The sequence below is a fragment of the Phaenicophaeus curvirostris genome, chromosome 12 (genome assembly GCF_032191515.1).
Source record: "Phaenicophaeus curvirostris isolate KB17595 chromosome 12, BPBGC_Pcur_1.0, whole genome shotgun sequence".
Lineage (NCBI taxonomy): Eukaryota > Metazoa > Chordata > Aves > Cuculiformes > Cuculidae > Phaenicophaeus > Phaenicophaeus curvirostris.
The window spans coordinates 16,573,997-16,588,783 of record NC_091403.1 but is presented as its reverse complement, the minus strand read 5'-3'; the positions used below and the strand labels follow the sequence as shown (position 1 = coordinate 16,588,783).

Sequence of the window (14,787 nt, the reverse complement as noted above, 5' to 3'; positions counted from 1 at the left end):
TCTTCTCACTTCAGTGAATCCTGCCCTGTCCGCTCAGCATGAAAAGTTATGCAGCAGTTAAAATGATAAAAGCAATGTTCAGACTGGAATTTGTGCAATGCAAGCAAGCACACAGTTGAAATCTGTGCAATGCAAGCAATGAATCTGTGTTCACTCAAGGCTGTTCTTCTCTTTACCTGTCTGTACCCCACCAGACACTTGAGTTCCTCCTGAGGAATGACCTCTGTTCCATGTCTCCATTTCTATCAGTGGTTAAGATTCGGAATCTTGCAGTGAGAGACCAAATATGTGTTACAATTGCATTCAAAATGTAAATTGAGGTTTTGAGAGACCTTAGCATGAGGAATTGAAAAACCTGCAGCAATGTCGTGATTTTTCAAGTCCTTGTCAAAAATCCTGCAGTTACAGATCTGTAGAGTACTTCACTGTTAATAGAGATTCTTTCTGGGAGGAAACAGCATACAATTCCGTCATTCATTGGAATCATCATACAGTTTGCCATCTGGTGCTTTGCCTTAGAATGGTTGTTCTATTTGCAGCTTCAACAGTTTCTTCTGCTGTACACAGATCAAAATGAAAAAAAGCCTTGTTGGTTTTGATTCCCCTCCTCCACTTCTCAAATTCTCTCCAGTCTTGAACCTAGGAGTACAGAAGTGTATTTTGTAAATAAAAGATTGCTTTCTTTCAATTTCAAGAATTGTACATTCAGATAAAAATGGAGGCTCCCATGGCCAACGTGCCAAAAACTTATTAAAAAGCTTCCCTCCTGTTTCTTTGTGTCTAAAACCACTTTCCTGGCAAGCTGTTAAAGGAACTTCTGGCAGGATTTCTGCAGGCGTTCAATTTCTGTGCTAAGTAGGTTTGAAGAAATGCACTATCTATCTAGAGAAGTGATACAAACATACTTGAAACATCCACAATGATTCCTGCTGACTGTTGATGAGTTAATATCTCATCTAGTATTAGCTCACCTACTCCAGACAGCATTCTGCGACTGTTGGCAACTATGCTGAGTCCTTGACTCAAGGGTTCCCTATAGTAGGACAGCTTTTAAAAGGAGACCGGCAGATGTGCTTCCTGGCTGTTATGTGGCATATATTTCCAAAAAGTTTGCAGGTGGTAACATTTGGATAAATGTGTCTTTCTGATGATAGAGATCTAGTTGTCTAAATGCCTTTAATTTCAAAGAAAACCAGATATCTTAAGGAGATGAGCTTTGTCACATTGTTTAATTGTCAGCAGTTCAGGCTCTGAGTCAGCACGTGGTATGCAAGACAAAGGTGAGTTAACTTGGGTGGAGACAGCTGCTTTGACTAAGACTAACATTATAATGTACTTTGGACTGATTGACATCTGTCAGTGGAATTTGACTTGCCTACCTCTTGACCAGGTCTTCCTGATTTATGGTGGGACTGGGGAGTTCTTGTTTTGCTTAAACTGTGGAGCTCCCCACTTACATGTTTAACTCTCCCGTGTTCTGCTAGGTCACAGCATCTGGAGGAGGTAGCAGCTAGCCTAAGAGAGCGAATCAAACATCTGGATGATATGGTCCACTGCCAGCAGAAGAAAGTCAAGCATATGGTTGAGGAGGTGAGATCTAGTAAAATGGTTATGAGTCTTTTGGGAACACTGATTCCTTTAGTACGTAATCCAAAGAGAGCTCTGTTCTGTGTGCAGTTTCTTAATGCCACCTTAGTTACAAATACAACAGAAGATGAGTTAAGCATCTGGAGCTGGTGAAGCAGGAAGACTAGCTGAAAGCAGTCTAGTCCAGTGAGTTATAAACTCTGGTCTTCAGGCTGACACTAATTCTGGAACTCTTCATGAAAGGCAAAAACTGCCCGTCCTGTCCGTTCCCCCCCGCCCCGCCCCCGTCCCTCCGCCCTTTAATGTGCTTCCTCATAGAAATAGGGAGGCAATCACAGTTTACCACCACTCATATTTTCACCCTGATCTTGAGATACCATTTTAGCTGATAGAAATTCTGCTGGAAAGCTGCTGTGAGCTACAGGCTACCGACATGCCAAGAAACTGTTCAGCAGTCAGAAGGCCGTGATTACAAGTATTTCTATATCTACAAATGGATCAAAGAATGAGAAATAGGTAAATTAAGTTTAAATTGGAGCTTTACAAAGCAGACTGATAGGACTATTCTACTGAGCCTTGCTGTTGCACAAAGGATAAGCATTCATGGAATAGCTTTTATTTGGACATCATCATTCACAAAATCAAATGTTTGGAAACAATTCTAAGCTCAGGTGTTCTTCCTACATTCCCAATGTACTATTATAGGATTTCTGATCAGTCATGGAGTTTTTCCATATTTATCCATATATATACTTTATATATATAAACAAGTATTTATATATTTTCCTCTTTATGTTTTGTTTTATAAGATTCTGATGTAGTCCTGCTGTATGATCAGATGTGCGATACTTAATGTCTTTTACATAGAGGAATGCAAAAGTATTTATCGCTGTGCATTCAAATTCTTCTGTCAAACTAACAATTTAGAAGACCAGTATAAAGTCTTGAGGTTTTGTTTCTGGTACAGCTTGCTGTTTTCAAGCCTCGTAGCAGGTGGTCTAAAACTGAGCTAACAGTCTTTATACTATGGTATTATAGTAAGGAAAACTTCCCCATCTAATAATCCAATCAATCCAATTCATGGATTATGGGAACAATTATTTAATCTGTTTTCTGTCTCTGTAAGCCAACCATCTTATGAGCTTTTTTTTTGTTCTCACCAGAAGTTCTAAAGGACTTGTCACATGGTGATATGTGGGGCGATCCAGATGATTTCAGTAATATCCAAGAGGATGGCGGTCTAAACTTTGCCCTTTATTACTAACTATATTTTAAACTGTTCAATGTAATTGACCTCTAGTGGGCTGCATTGGTATAACAAATACTTGCAGTTCCATGAGGTGTCCTGGCAAAAACATGTGTAAAGCTTGCCCAATCATTATTATTTCATAAATATCAGGCTTAATGGGTGTGTTTAGCTTGTTGATTTCCTTGTAATGTATCTCTGCTGGTGCCTTTGTATACATGGAAAGCCCTTCTGCATCGTTTAGTTATCCTGTTTAACAAGTAGAATGTTAAATGACCAACTCACTACTTAATTGAAAGAAGACATTTTTGACAGCTATGTCTGACTAGTTGCTTTTCAAAATCAATCACATCTCTGTACAAATCCTTGACTGCCATGTAGCCACAGGGAATATATTTCTTCTCTCTCCTTTGGTCCTTGTGTGTTTTAGTTTTTCTTTTAATTCAGAACTGCATGAACTACTGTACCTACATCTATAGTTTTATTAGTGAGCTAACTAAAGACTCCTGTAGCAGAGATTGATCAGGTCAGGTAGTACAAAATACAGTAGGCACTTGAGGTCTTTTTAATTTTGTGCTATCCGTGGTTTGTGTTTGTACTGTGTTTGAGAAAATATCTACGTGGCATGCATTATTTTAAGCTGGACTCTCAATTAAAGACCTAAAAATAGAGGCGTTAATAGTACAGAAGAGAGTAGATGTTCTCCATGGGGAAAGATAAAAAGCATTGCAGGTATGTATGCCCTGAGATAGCCAAGCATGTAGTATTTGTCATGACTTTTTGCTTTTCTGTGCATAAATATTAAATAAATATATTTAGTCTCACTTTAAGCAGCACTTACTGATTTGCAACCAAATTTGCAACCAAAATACTTCTTAAAAGGTAGGCTGTGAAAAGGAATGCTATCAGAAGAGTCTGTTCAGGAATTAAGAACTAGTGAGCAGCAACATGAAACTTTTTAGAGTAAATAGGGAAGATTTTATAATTGTACTGTTTAAGTCCTAGGAAAGGTGTTCATTGGGGTATACTTGAATGCATGTCCTCTCTACATTAAATTTACTGAATACAGAATGTAATGGTTAGGGATATCTAGAGAGCTGTTGTGAAGCCTGCTGTGTTACTTGTTATTGCAATACTTTCATGGCTGCTATCTGTAAAATAGCATTCCATCGTAGGGTTTATGAGGGTATTATAACTTGCATTTAAATACTGATCAAAGCAGCTAGAAAGCCTGCTCTCTGAAACACGTAGCTTCTCTGTTGTGTGAGAATAGACTGAGAACACACTAAGCTGCTAAACTCAGAAGAGAAATGGAAAGTAAGTAAATAGACAGAATTATCAGCAGCACTTTGTTAGAAGCTGAAACAGAGCCACTGTATGAACTAGTTGAGAATGATGGCTAAGCCTATGCTTGCTTGGCTCCAGGATAAGTTTTATTTAGTATTGATCTGGGTATATTCAGGCACAGATCTGAAATATAGATGAGGGGTTTATTCTCACAGTGTAAACCACAATGGGTTTATTCTGTCATCTACAATTTAGACAAAGTGCAGCTACAGATATGAACATCATTTCAAAGGGGTGCTGAACAAACAAGATACGCCGCTTCAAACTCATACAGAGAACTGTCGAAATCAAGCAAGTAGTGAGATGAATCTACTGGCTGAAAATCACAAAACAGATTGCTTTTCTAGGGAAAGATGACAGATCGTTTGCAAGCGACAGATGCAGGGCATTCTGTAAAAGAACAGCAAGGGTCAGGAGGAAGTGGAGGAGAGGCGCTATAGTGGAATTTTGTGATGCGTTAGGCAATTCTTAGCACCTCCAGTGCTGTTTTGGTGGCATTTAAAAATGTGTTAGGAGGCAGTGGTCAGTCCTAATCTAAGCATGTAGGAAAGGGCATATTGGTGGAGAAGCACCAAATGTGGCTGGCCATGGAGGAAAAGAGTATTAAAACCTTCCTTTTCGCAGAACCCATCTTGTTGGTATTGAATGCAGTAGGTGTGGGACTTGTGGAATTGAGCCCGGGCAGAGGACAGTCACAGTTCAGTGTGCTTATACTCCTTAGCAAAAAAACATTTGCTTCTAATTTTTTTCTCTGAAAATAAATCCTCCCATCTCGGGCATTAATAGAACTTTTTTCAACTTGGCCTAGTCAGACCAGCCATAAATTAAATAGGAGCATGGAAAATAACTTTCAGAAGAAAATAAATGGAAGAAATAAAATGGTTGTTTGCTGGAGTTGGTGACCTTCAACATCTCTGTGTCTTAGATCCAGTGCACACCTCTTGTTAAGGCTCAAAGGGATTCTCTGCTGTGAGAGCCAAGATCACAGCCCATTAGAGCACCAGCAGAGAGAGCAGAAAGGTATCCTACATAGCCTTAAAGCCTCATGCTTTCATTAGACACAGAGATTGCAGATGATTTCAGACTGACAGATTTATTCCTGTGTGGAGCTTGTTTGTTAAATAAATCTATCTGTTCCCATCTTAGCGCAGTACATTTTACATGAAATGTTGGCAGTTGAAAGTGTGAGATCTGCGTTTGGCAGGTGTTTAGAAACCCAGCCCTTTTCTCATACTGTTTGTAGGTAGCAGGCTTTCAAGAAAAGAGTGAGAAGAGATAGATTGCCTGAGTGGGTTACCCAGAGCTCGGTGGTAAAACCAGTGAACATTAATAATAGTAGACTCAGTGACTGTTTTGTTTAGTGGGTTTATTTTACCCCTTTCCTTTATAGCTATCTTAAACTTGGCTAGGCAGAGAGAGACTTTCAAAGACAAACCAGAAAAAAAGCCAGTTTGATCAGATGACAAATTTGCAGGGAGGCTCAGAGCATGAAAAGTGGAAGCGTGCAAACTTCAGGGCTTTCCACTGCGGAGTCTGCAGTGCAGAAATAGAATTGGGCAGGCAGATGCAGGCACAGAGGTGCTATGAGAGGGATGGAAGCTGCTAGCACATTGTTTCTTTCAGGGCTGAAATTGCTGTTGTTCTGGGGTGAAAGCTTGTCTTTTGAGTTATTTATTTGATATGGACAATCAGTTTATATCCTGTCTGTGCCAGCATAGGTGACGGGAGAGTGTAGTGTAAGATAAAATGAAAAGTCTTCAAATGAAAGACAATCATTTATCTTAAATCAGCAACAAAAGTATGTTGTGGCTTGATCTCAGTTTCAGACTTGGGGAGATTTAAGAGAGCTTTAGTTTTGAGATTTGTGTGATTGGCATTGAAATGAGTTGCAGTTTCATGGCACAAAAAGCTGATTTTATATGTAACATTGTTTCATTGTGGGAAGCAGGAGAGGAAAGGAAAGAACCATTTACATTTGTAAGCAAGGCAAGCGTGCTGATGCAGTTATAGGGAGTTGTTCTGAAGGGGACTGAGAAGAGAAAAGGATATTTGATTCCATGCCAAGAAATTATCTACAGAACTCGGATTTCACAATGAAATTCCCCTAACTACTGAATTGAACTGTCTCTAGGTCATGGCCCATGAGCTGTTCTCCAGCTTTAGTCTCAGATTCGTTGGATGACAAATGGTGACCAAACACCAGGAAGAGGCTGTATCCTGTTCTGTTGTGGAAGATGCTTGCATGAAAAGACAGAGTGCTAATGAACAAATGACATCCAAATATAGAAGATGCTTTGTATTGCACAAATGGGGAATCAAGAAGAAATTTCCCCACCTAAGACTTAATAACCCGCTGAAAACTTCTGCATCAAGATACTCCAACTCCAGATACATAGCAAAATATCCCAATTTTAGTATGGAAGTACAGTTTCAATTTTAGGTCAAGTAAAAGAAGACATGGAGAAACATAGAGGATGAGAAGATGGAATTACCAGCTATAGGCAGATGCCAACTTCTTGCTAACCAAATCTGCATCGCATAGTACCCACAGTAACAACAAAACAACAACAACAAAACACATGACAACAAATTGAGAAACCCACTTCAGGAGCTTGGAGGAAGAAGATAAATGGCAGAACATAAATAACTCACCACCACCCCAATTCAAGTGTTTGGCATGCCTCAGTGGAACTTGAGCAACGCAGTACACTGCTTATCTATTGGCAAAAGTAGAATCACTGCTGGTCTTTGGTGAGAGTGTTTATACATGCATAGCATCACTCTTTTCTCTGGGAATTGCCTGGCCAAGTCATTAATTAAAAATCTTGCACATTGCTAAGGTAGCTCTTAATAAGGTGGGTTGAACTGTTAGACAATGTGCCAATGTTTATAACTCGTTAGGACACCCAGGCCCTGTGGGCCTGCTTTAGCAATAGGTGTGCATCAAGGACTGGTGTCATGTGTTCATACAGCTCATTAATTTAGGAAGGTCTTTAAGTTGGTGCATTAACTTAAATAAATCGTTTTTTAGTTGTATTTTTTTTTTAAATATGAATTTTATAATACAGAAAGCATTGGGGGGTCACTCGAGATATAAGGAGGATGAAAAGGTGAAGATACTCATTCTTATTTTCTGTATTGTGTTCCCTGAAAAAAACGCAACACTCTTGCCTAGTCTCTGATAAGCGCCACTTAAGGTCCAGTGAAATATTGGACAGAGTAAATCTTGTTTTCCTTGCATAGCAGTTAACTCTGAGAGTTCAAGCTGATGTTGCAATGTCTTGTCTGTCTTGTCTTGTATCATATACTATGTGTTTGTCGTGTGTTTATTCATATTTATGACTGGTTTGTTCATGTGTCTGTATCAGTGTTACAGATGCCCAGACCCTTAATGGTAGATGAATAAGGAAAATACATGATACTTGAATAATAATACATAATACTACATATATTAACTATTGTGTTTTGATAAATATTTTAAACTAATGGATGATAATATCAAGCGGTAAATGTTGACTGAGTTTACCCAACAGCTGCATCTGTTCCTATCCAATACGTCACTTTTTAAGCCTGCAGAACTGTCTGAGTGCACAGGATAAAGTTTGCTATTTCAGACTTTATAAGGGCTCCACAGCTGGACACAACTTTATATCTTTTGTAAGATGCTTTTTCCTTCTGCTTTAATTGCTTTGTAATTCCCTTGACTTCCTTTTTATTATCACTACTCGTATCTCCAGCATTTCTTTACAGACTTTCTTTTCATGATTCACCTCTTGGCTGTTCTTACGTGTTCGATCAATTTAATGCTGTTGACTTGCACATCTAGCTTTCCATCTCACTGAAGCAAAGTTTAGTTGCTTGGTAGAGTGAGAGAAATTCAGAAATTAAGCTCTTCCTATAAAGTATTTACACAGTCCATTCAAGTCGCATGACAATTTTGTTTGGTATTTGAGATGTAGGGAGACTCTGCAAGGTGTAGTAGTAAGAAAGAAACAGATCTTCGTTGTTGGGGTGGACAAAAACAAGATAAGATGACAGGAGAAAGCAGGAGCAATGAATATGGTGGGGTGGGGGAGGTAAGAGAGAATGAAGTGATGGGAAAAAGGGTGATGGTGTGGCCCAGAGTTGCTAAATTCCTGTTTTTAGTGAAATTGTTTTGAAAGGAACGGGTGGGTCATTAATGTGATATGATATTGCCAAGTCGGCTGCCAGTTTTGTTTGACTGCTTAATGTGGACGAGAAGGTTGTAGAAATAATGGTGGAAAAGTGGAGGGAAAAGAATGTCTAAATGGAAGTCAGATGAAGAGGTAAGTGCTAGGGAAAGTCTGTAGGAGTGCTTCTTGAGAAGGCTGGAAGAGGAGAGGTTGAAGGTTATACCTGAATAGCATTGGTAGAAAATGATTGAGAAATCTGAAAGGGTAGTTATGCAAAGAAGCAGACTTGGGAGCAAGTTGCTGAGCTGGCAGCAAGCTGAAATGTTCAAGTCGGCAGACAGAGCAAGAATGAGGTGGATTATAGGCCCTGGGCATTAGGCAAAGAAAATGTAGGAATATATTGGTGATAATTTTGGCCTGGAGTCAGTCTGGGAGTGACTCACATCCAAGACTCAGTTGATGGAAGTTGAGAGTCTTTGGCTTGCAGTGAATTGTTTCTGACCCTAGGCTGTTCTGGCCACCACTTGGGCCCTCAGTTCTCGATTGTGTTTGACCTATCTTGCCTCTCCTCTCCTTTTGTTTACCTTCAAATCAAAAGCCAAAATCTGTTGCTCTGTCACCGTCTGGTTCTCTTGCTTTATGCAACTCCTTGTAACAAAAACACTCTCAAGACTTGGGCTTGTGCAATACAGGCGTATGGTGCTCCAAGTGTTATCATCTTATTTTAGTTTGCCATAACTAACATTTTTATGGAAAAAAAATCAAAATGGCATTAACTAGCAAGGCATGAATTTTATTTTTGAAGTGCTTTTACCCAGTATCAGCATTATAATCCAGTGTTCCCTTTACATTCCTCTCTGAAAGGAAACCATCACTTCTGCTTTATGCAGTGGGATTTATAAAAATGTATCGAATTAAGGTTGTGTTTTATTTAATATAGTAATATTTTGGTACAATCCCCTAAAGTCATTCCTGTTTTTCCTGGTTTCCTCATGGTTTATCAAATCAGGTTTGCTCACTCTGGTGCTAATGCCATAAGATGATGTGTACTCAAGTCCTTATTCAGTAAATAAATGTTTTTTGTAGTAAACTACTCTGAGATGTGTCATCTATGTCAGACCCGTGGGTAGCTTTAAAGGTGCGTCATAACTTGGATGGAAGTTATTTCAGCCCTCGGACTGCTGAGAGAGTTAGTTGGAACTAGCTGACCAAGTGTTTGAGGGTGTAGCATATCTGGGTATGAACACGGGTGCCCTGCTGCATTCCATCCCTGCCTTCATTCTGCAGTGGCTGAATTTATTTCCTGCTTAATTTATTTCGCCCAGCGTGTATTTGGTTTACGTGGACGTGTCTATGAGTACATAATGTTCTAAAGATCCACCAAAAGCTTTTATACGTTCCCCAGTTCACAGCCTTATATCTGTAATCCGTATCATCATTTCATTCTGTTCTACTGCTAGACTAAGACTTTGTGCATGTGATGATACAGTACCACACTGTCTCTTCTTCATACTTCCTTGTATTCTCTGTTAGATTTGAAGGTGTTCATACTGATTTTTTACCTTTGGACTGTTGTAGTTAAATAACTCAAAAACATCCTTAGGGATTTGAGGGGAGACCTCATTGCTCTTTATAACTGCCTGAAAGGAGGTTGTAGAGAGGAGGGTGCTGGCCTCTTCTCCCAAGTGACAGGGGACAGGACAAGAGGGAATGGCCTCAAGCTCCGCCAGGGGAGGTTCAGGCTGGACATTAGGAAAAAATTTTTCACAGAAAGGGTCATTGGGCACTGGAACAGGCTGCCCAGGGAGGTGGTTGATTCACCTTCCCTGGAGGTGTTTAAGGGACGGGTGGACGAGGTGCTGAGGGGCATGGTTTAGTGTTTGATAGGAACGGTTGGACTTGATGATCTGGTGGGTCTCTTCCAGCTCGGTTATTCTATGATTCTATGATTTTATGTCCCTGCAGCCAGTGTGAAGAATAAAACGAATATAAGTTTGATTTTAACTGACACTGAATCCATTTGTACATAATACTGGTAAGCATAATGGTTACTGTCACCGTTCATTTCATGTTTTATAGCCTTCGTATCACAGAGTGAATATAACTCAAGGTAAATGCCTATGAGATGCAAGAATTTGGTCTTGCTTTTGGATAACAGATAATTTGATCTCTTATTTGGAAAAAGGAATATTTTGTGTTTGATGTAAAAAAACGAAACAGGGAGCTGATGAGGTGTATTATCTTCAATAAGAAGAATGGATATCTGCCAAACAAACCCCCTTCCCTCATCACAGAGCTGTGCTTGGCTTCAGTCATCTTTGTGTCGTACTGATTACTGGAGTTAAAATTACTTCCTTGTATGCCTTGTAGGAGAATATTAATAGAGAAGATCCACTTGAAAGTCTTAAAAGAACAGTTTATCTCTTCTGAAATGTGATTTATTGGCAGGACTGAAGCTATTGAACCAGTAAAGATAAAGACGACTTAATTTAGTCATACTATTAAACAGAATTGTAATTAAATATGAAGGTCAAAACACATTCTATGATTTTATGAAAATGCTTGTGTTTCAGTGATTTGAAAACTCTTAATGGCTTTAGATGACATGGATAGTTTTTACATGCACTTTAAAATAAAAGGAGGAAAAAAAGGGAATAACCTGATTTTGAGAAAGATGGATGATGGCAGCACACATTCTGTAGCTTGAAACTCTTTATGGAGGTCACATTTTAGCATTTCTAACTAATAACTGATTGTTGTGAGATGTGATAACTGAAGATCATGAAGATTAAATGAAAGTTTAGTTTCATAACTTTTCAATTTTTTGGCTTAGTTTATGCATTTGTTTTACTTCATGTTTTTCATAGTTCTGTATGTTTGGGTTGAAATGTTTTATAATACCTAAAACTAAATTTTTGGGAGGGTGATAACACTACTGTTGTTTTACTGTACCTTTGAGTATTTTATCATTGTCTTTTAGCAGAGCAAGACTATTTCTACTAGTAACTGTTTCCAGACATACTAAGAAGTTTTACACTGGTGGTTTGAAGGGGTTTGTTAAGTTCTTTTTTTTTCTGATTTTCAGGTACAGATTTTAAAAAGTGCCTAGTGAGAATGTGTGGAAAATTTGACCCATGTGTTTAGAAATGGTCTTTCTCGCTTATCAATAGAACGTGTTGGCTGCCAGGAAGAATGAATGCATTCCGAGCTTTCCTTGATTTCAGTTTGGCTGTTCTACAAAGTGATTTAACTTTAGGAGAAGTCAACTAATTTATTTACTAACAATTACTTCTTACTTTTTTTCCTCAAAATTGCAGCTATGAAGCCCACAGCAAATCAATTGGACAAAATAAAGCTATCTCACTTAATGTGAAATTTTATAGAAAATACCTATTCTCTGTTATGCACAGGTACTTTTATTGTCTTCTTGTGATAAAAAAAGCTGTAGGCACACATCTGTTTTTTTCCCACTATTGGCATATTGCCCAAAAATGTGAAAGAATGTGTGGGATCCACACTTTGCTGTGCTGTAACAGCAGTTTGAATATCTCTTTCCTTAGCTAACATAGCTTTAATATGTACAGAAATAGAGACTTTACTAAAAGCAGCACATAGGAGACCGACATCCCATTTGTGATGTGGACTATCCATTTACTACTTTGGTTTATTTCTGATTCTGCTTTCAAGCTTAAGATCAGAAACTTTTTATATATTTAATTTCCTTTAATGATTTGTGGAGACAATTGCCTTAGATAATGCACTGTTTTATAAGGCAGAAGTTCTTGCTTGGGCTCTGCCTAGTTAAAGAAAGCTGTCATGGAGTAGGGGGTTAAATAACGATGTTGTAACACCTCAGTTGAGAATGTGTATCCCATTAATAGGGGGGGAAACAGAGTTTTTGGCTTTCCTGTCATCTGACCTGAAATGGCACGTTCGAGAAAGGTGCATTGAAATTTAATTGGAAAAAAATACTGAACTATCATGATTTAACACTGAGATCAAAACCAGTATCCACAGCTACCAGCTGTCATTGCTGTTACTGGTAGGACAAGACTTGAACATAGCGGGAAATCCATTTTCTGCATCTGAAGTTGGCTGTAACTACAGATATAGGAACCACTTTTCTTCTATGCTTGTAGGGTGGTGTGTCTACAGCTGCCTAGGAGTAATAACCCGAGCTGCCTCTGGGGAAGCAATAACAGTTGAAGTTATTTAGCTATTGTTTTGTTCTGCTCTTTTTATTCACTGCTATTTTTATTAGTCATTGGGATGGGTTGAGAGAGAGTAACAAGTGACTTTTCCTTTGGTCTAAGAAGAAAATTCCGTTTGTACGTGATGCTATTGCCTACTAAATGTGGTCAACTGAAAGGAACTGACCTCTGTGCTGGTCAACAAGTCTCTTAAGACTATTGCTGATGACAGTATGAACCTCTCACAGCAACTCTTGGTTTAAGAAGAACTGGAAAAGGATAACTGTGCTTTTAGGAGCTTTAGGAAGCCATCTCCACACAGTGGGCCATCAGAAGGGAGTGGTATGAAATCTGGGTCATACCCTGTTTCTCTGGTCATACCTGCTTGTGGTGGTAGCAGGGAAGGATTTAATGCAAAAGTTCTTGTTGTATGGCTCTATGGCCAACAGAAATCCAGAATATAAGGAAGACTGTCTTTTATTCCATGTAGAACAGTATTAAGATGGAATGCTCTGGTGTGGTTTAATTTTCATGAACATTCGTAAGTAACTTCTTTCCATTCCATTTTATACTTATATAAAATGACAATACACTTTTTTCTGAGGAGTCCAATATGCCAGGAAATAACTGAACAAATAAGACATTAAATAAACTAGCAAACATGCAGCATCTTTTTGGGTGTAGTTAAAATGGACTAGAGCGAACACCTCTAAATCAAAGACGGAGTTTTCCCTCGTTTGCTTTCTTACATGACAATGTCTGAGTTTCTGTTCTCTTAACAGAAAAATACAACCTTTTGAAAGCCACGTTAGTATATATGTATCATCTTTATATAAACAACCCTATTATGTGGGATGGCAGCTAATCCATGGATTAAAGCAGTTTGTGACTATGTACAGGTATTCAGTTGTTGCTGAGCCATAAAACTGACCATGTTTTCTTCCCGTGGAATCTTTCTCCTCCTCTTCCCACCCCCATTAGACTAAATGTCTTTGTTTTATTTTCCTTCATAGATTGAAATGCTAAGGAAGAAAGTAAAAGAAAAGGAATTATTTATAATACAGCTTTTAGAAAAAATTTCTTTTTTAGAATGTGAGGTAAGACATTACTTTTAAAGTTTATTTTATTGTGATTATTTTATGAAGCCAAATAAAATTAGAACCTATGTCACCTGATGTTATCTGGATGCATATTTACTATATGTATTTGCCATTCTTCAGTATGGAAATCAAACTTACGACACCAGTCACATGAGGGAATTATGTAATACAAAGTTGCAATGTTCATGCTAAGTTTCTTAACGTACATTTTATGACCGTATTATAATGACTTAAACCAAGCTTCTGAATAAAATTTTAATTTATTTTATCTCCCAGAAGTAAGGATTCCTTTGTTCTCTCAATAAATATTTTTACATTATTTCTTGTGGGGATAAGCCAATATGCAATTTTATTTCCCTGTTTAATTAACATAATTTCAATACAGTAAGGTTTTGATAAAAATTGCTGTTTTCCAGAATAAAGAATTACAAGATAAACTGGACTACTTAATTGAAAACCAGCCAAAGACCAATGTAGAAACCAGAGATACTGGTGTAGGATGTGATCTTCCATGCAGGTATTGACATTTTCTTCTTGTTCATAGGAAACTTCTTCATAATGTCCCCTTTTGGTGCTGTATTAGTAAACCATTGTGCTAGGAAACGGTTAGAGTGGATTGTGGAAAATTTTCCCAGGTTTAGAAGAGCGCACCTGCTAGGTGCAGTGTACTGGAATGACTCATGCAGTAGGATTTCCAGTACCTGAAGGGGCTACAAGAGAGCTGGGGAGAGACTGTTTACAAAGGCTTGTGGTGATAGGACAAGGGAAATGGGTAGAAACTGGAGAGGGGCAGATTTAGACTAGACACAAGGAGGAATTTCTTCACAATGAGGGTGGTGAGGCACTGGATTGCCCCATCCCTGGAGGTGTTCAAGGCTTGGATGGAGCTTTGAGCTCCTGATCCAGTGGGAGGTGTCCCTGCCCACGGCAGGAGGGTTGGAACTGGATGGGCTTTAGGGTCCCTTCCAACTCAAACTGTTCTGTGATTCTATGATTTCATTTTTTTTAAGATGCAAACATCCTTGGGGAGTACTTATTTACAGTAGCATGATTTAAGCAGGGCGTAAAGCTAGAAGTCAAGAGATTTGACTTTGTGAAGTATGGGAAATACTGAGGAAAACCAACTGCAGGCAGTGCAGCAGAAGACAATGGACAGCTCTGCC

General features: G+C 38.7%; 1 protein-coding gene across 2 annotated transcripts in view; it reads left to right on the top strand.

The window, feature by feature from the left end:
* MYZAP (myocardial zonula adherens protein) overlaps positions 1-14,787 on the top strand; it is a 64,220-nt gene that overhangs the window by 31,687 nt on the left and 17,746 nt on the right. For both annotated transcript variants that reach the window (XM_069866912.1, XM_069866911.1), the window contains exons 10-12: positions 1,485-1,590; positions 13,538-13,621; positions 14,041-14,141. In XM_069866912.1, coding sequence (XP_069723013.1) covers positions 1,485-1,590; positions 13,538-13,621; positions 14,041-14,141 — 291 coding nt within the window. The remainder of the gene's footprint in view (positions 1-1,484; positions 1,591-13,537; positions 13,622-14,040; positions 14,142-14,787) is intronic.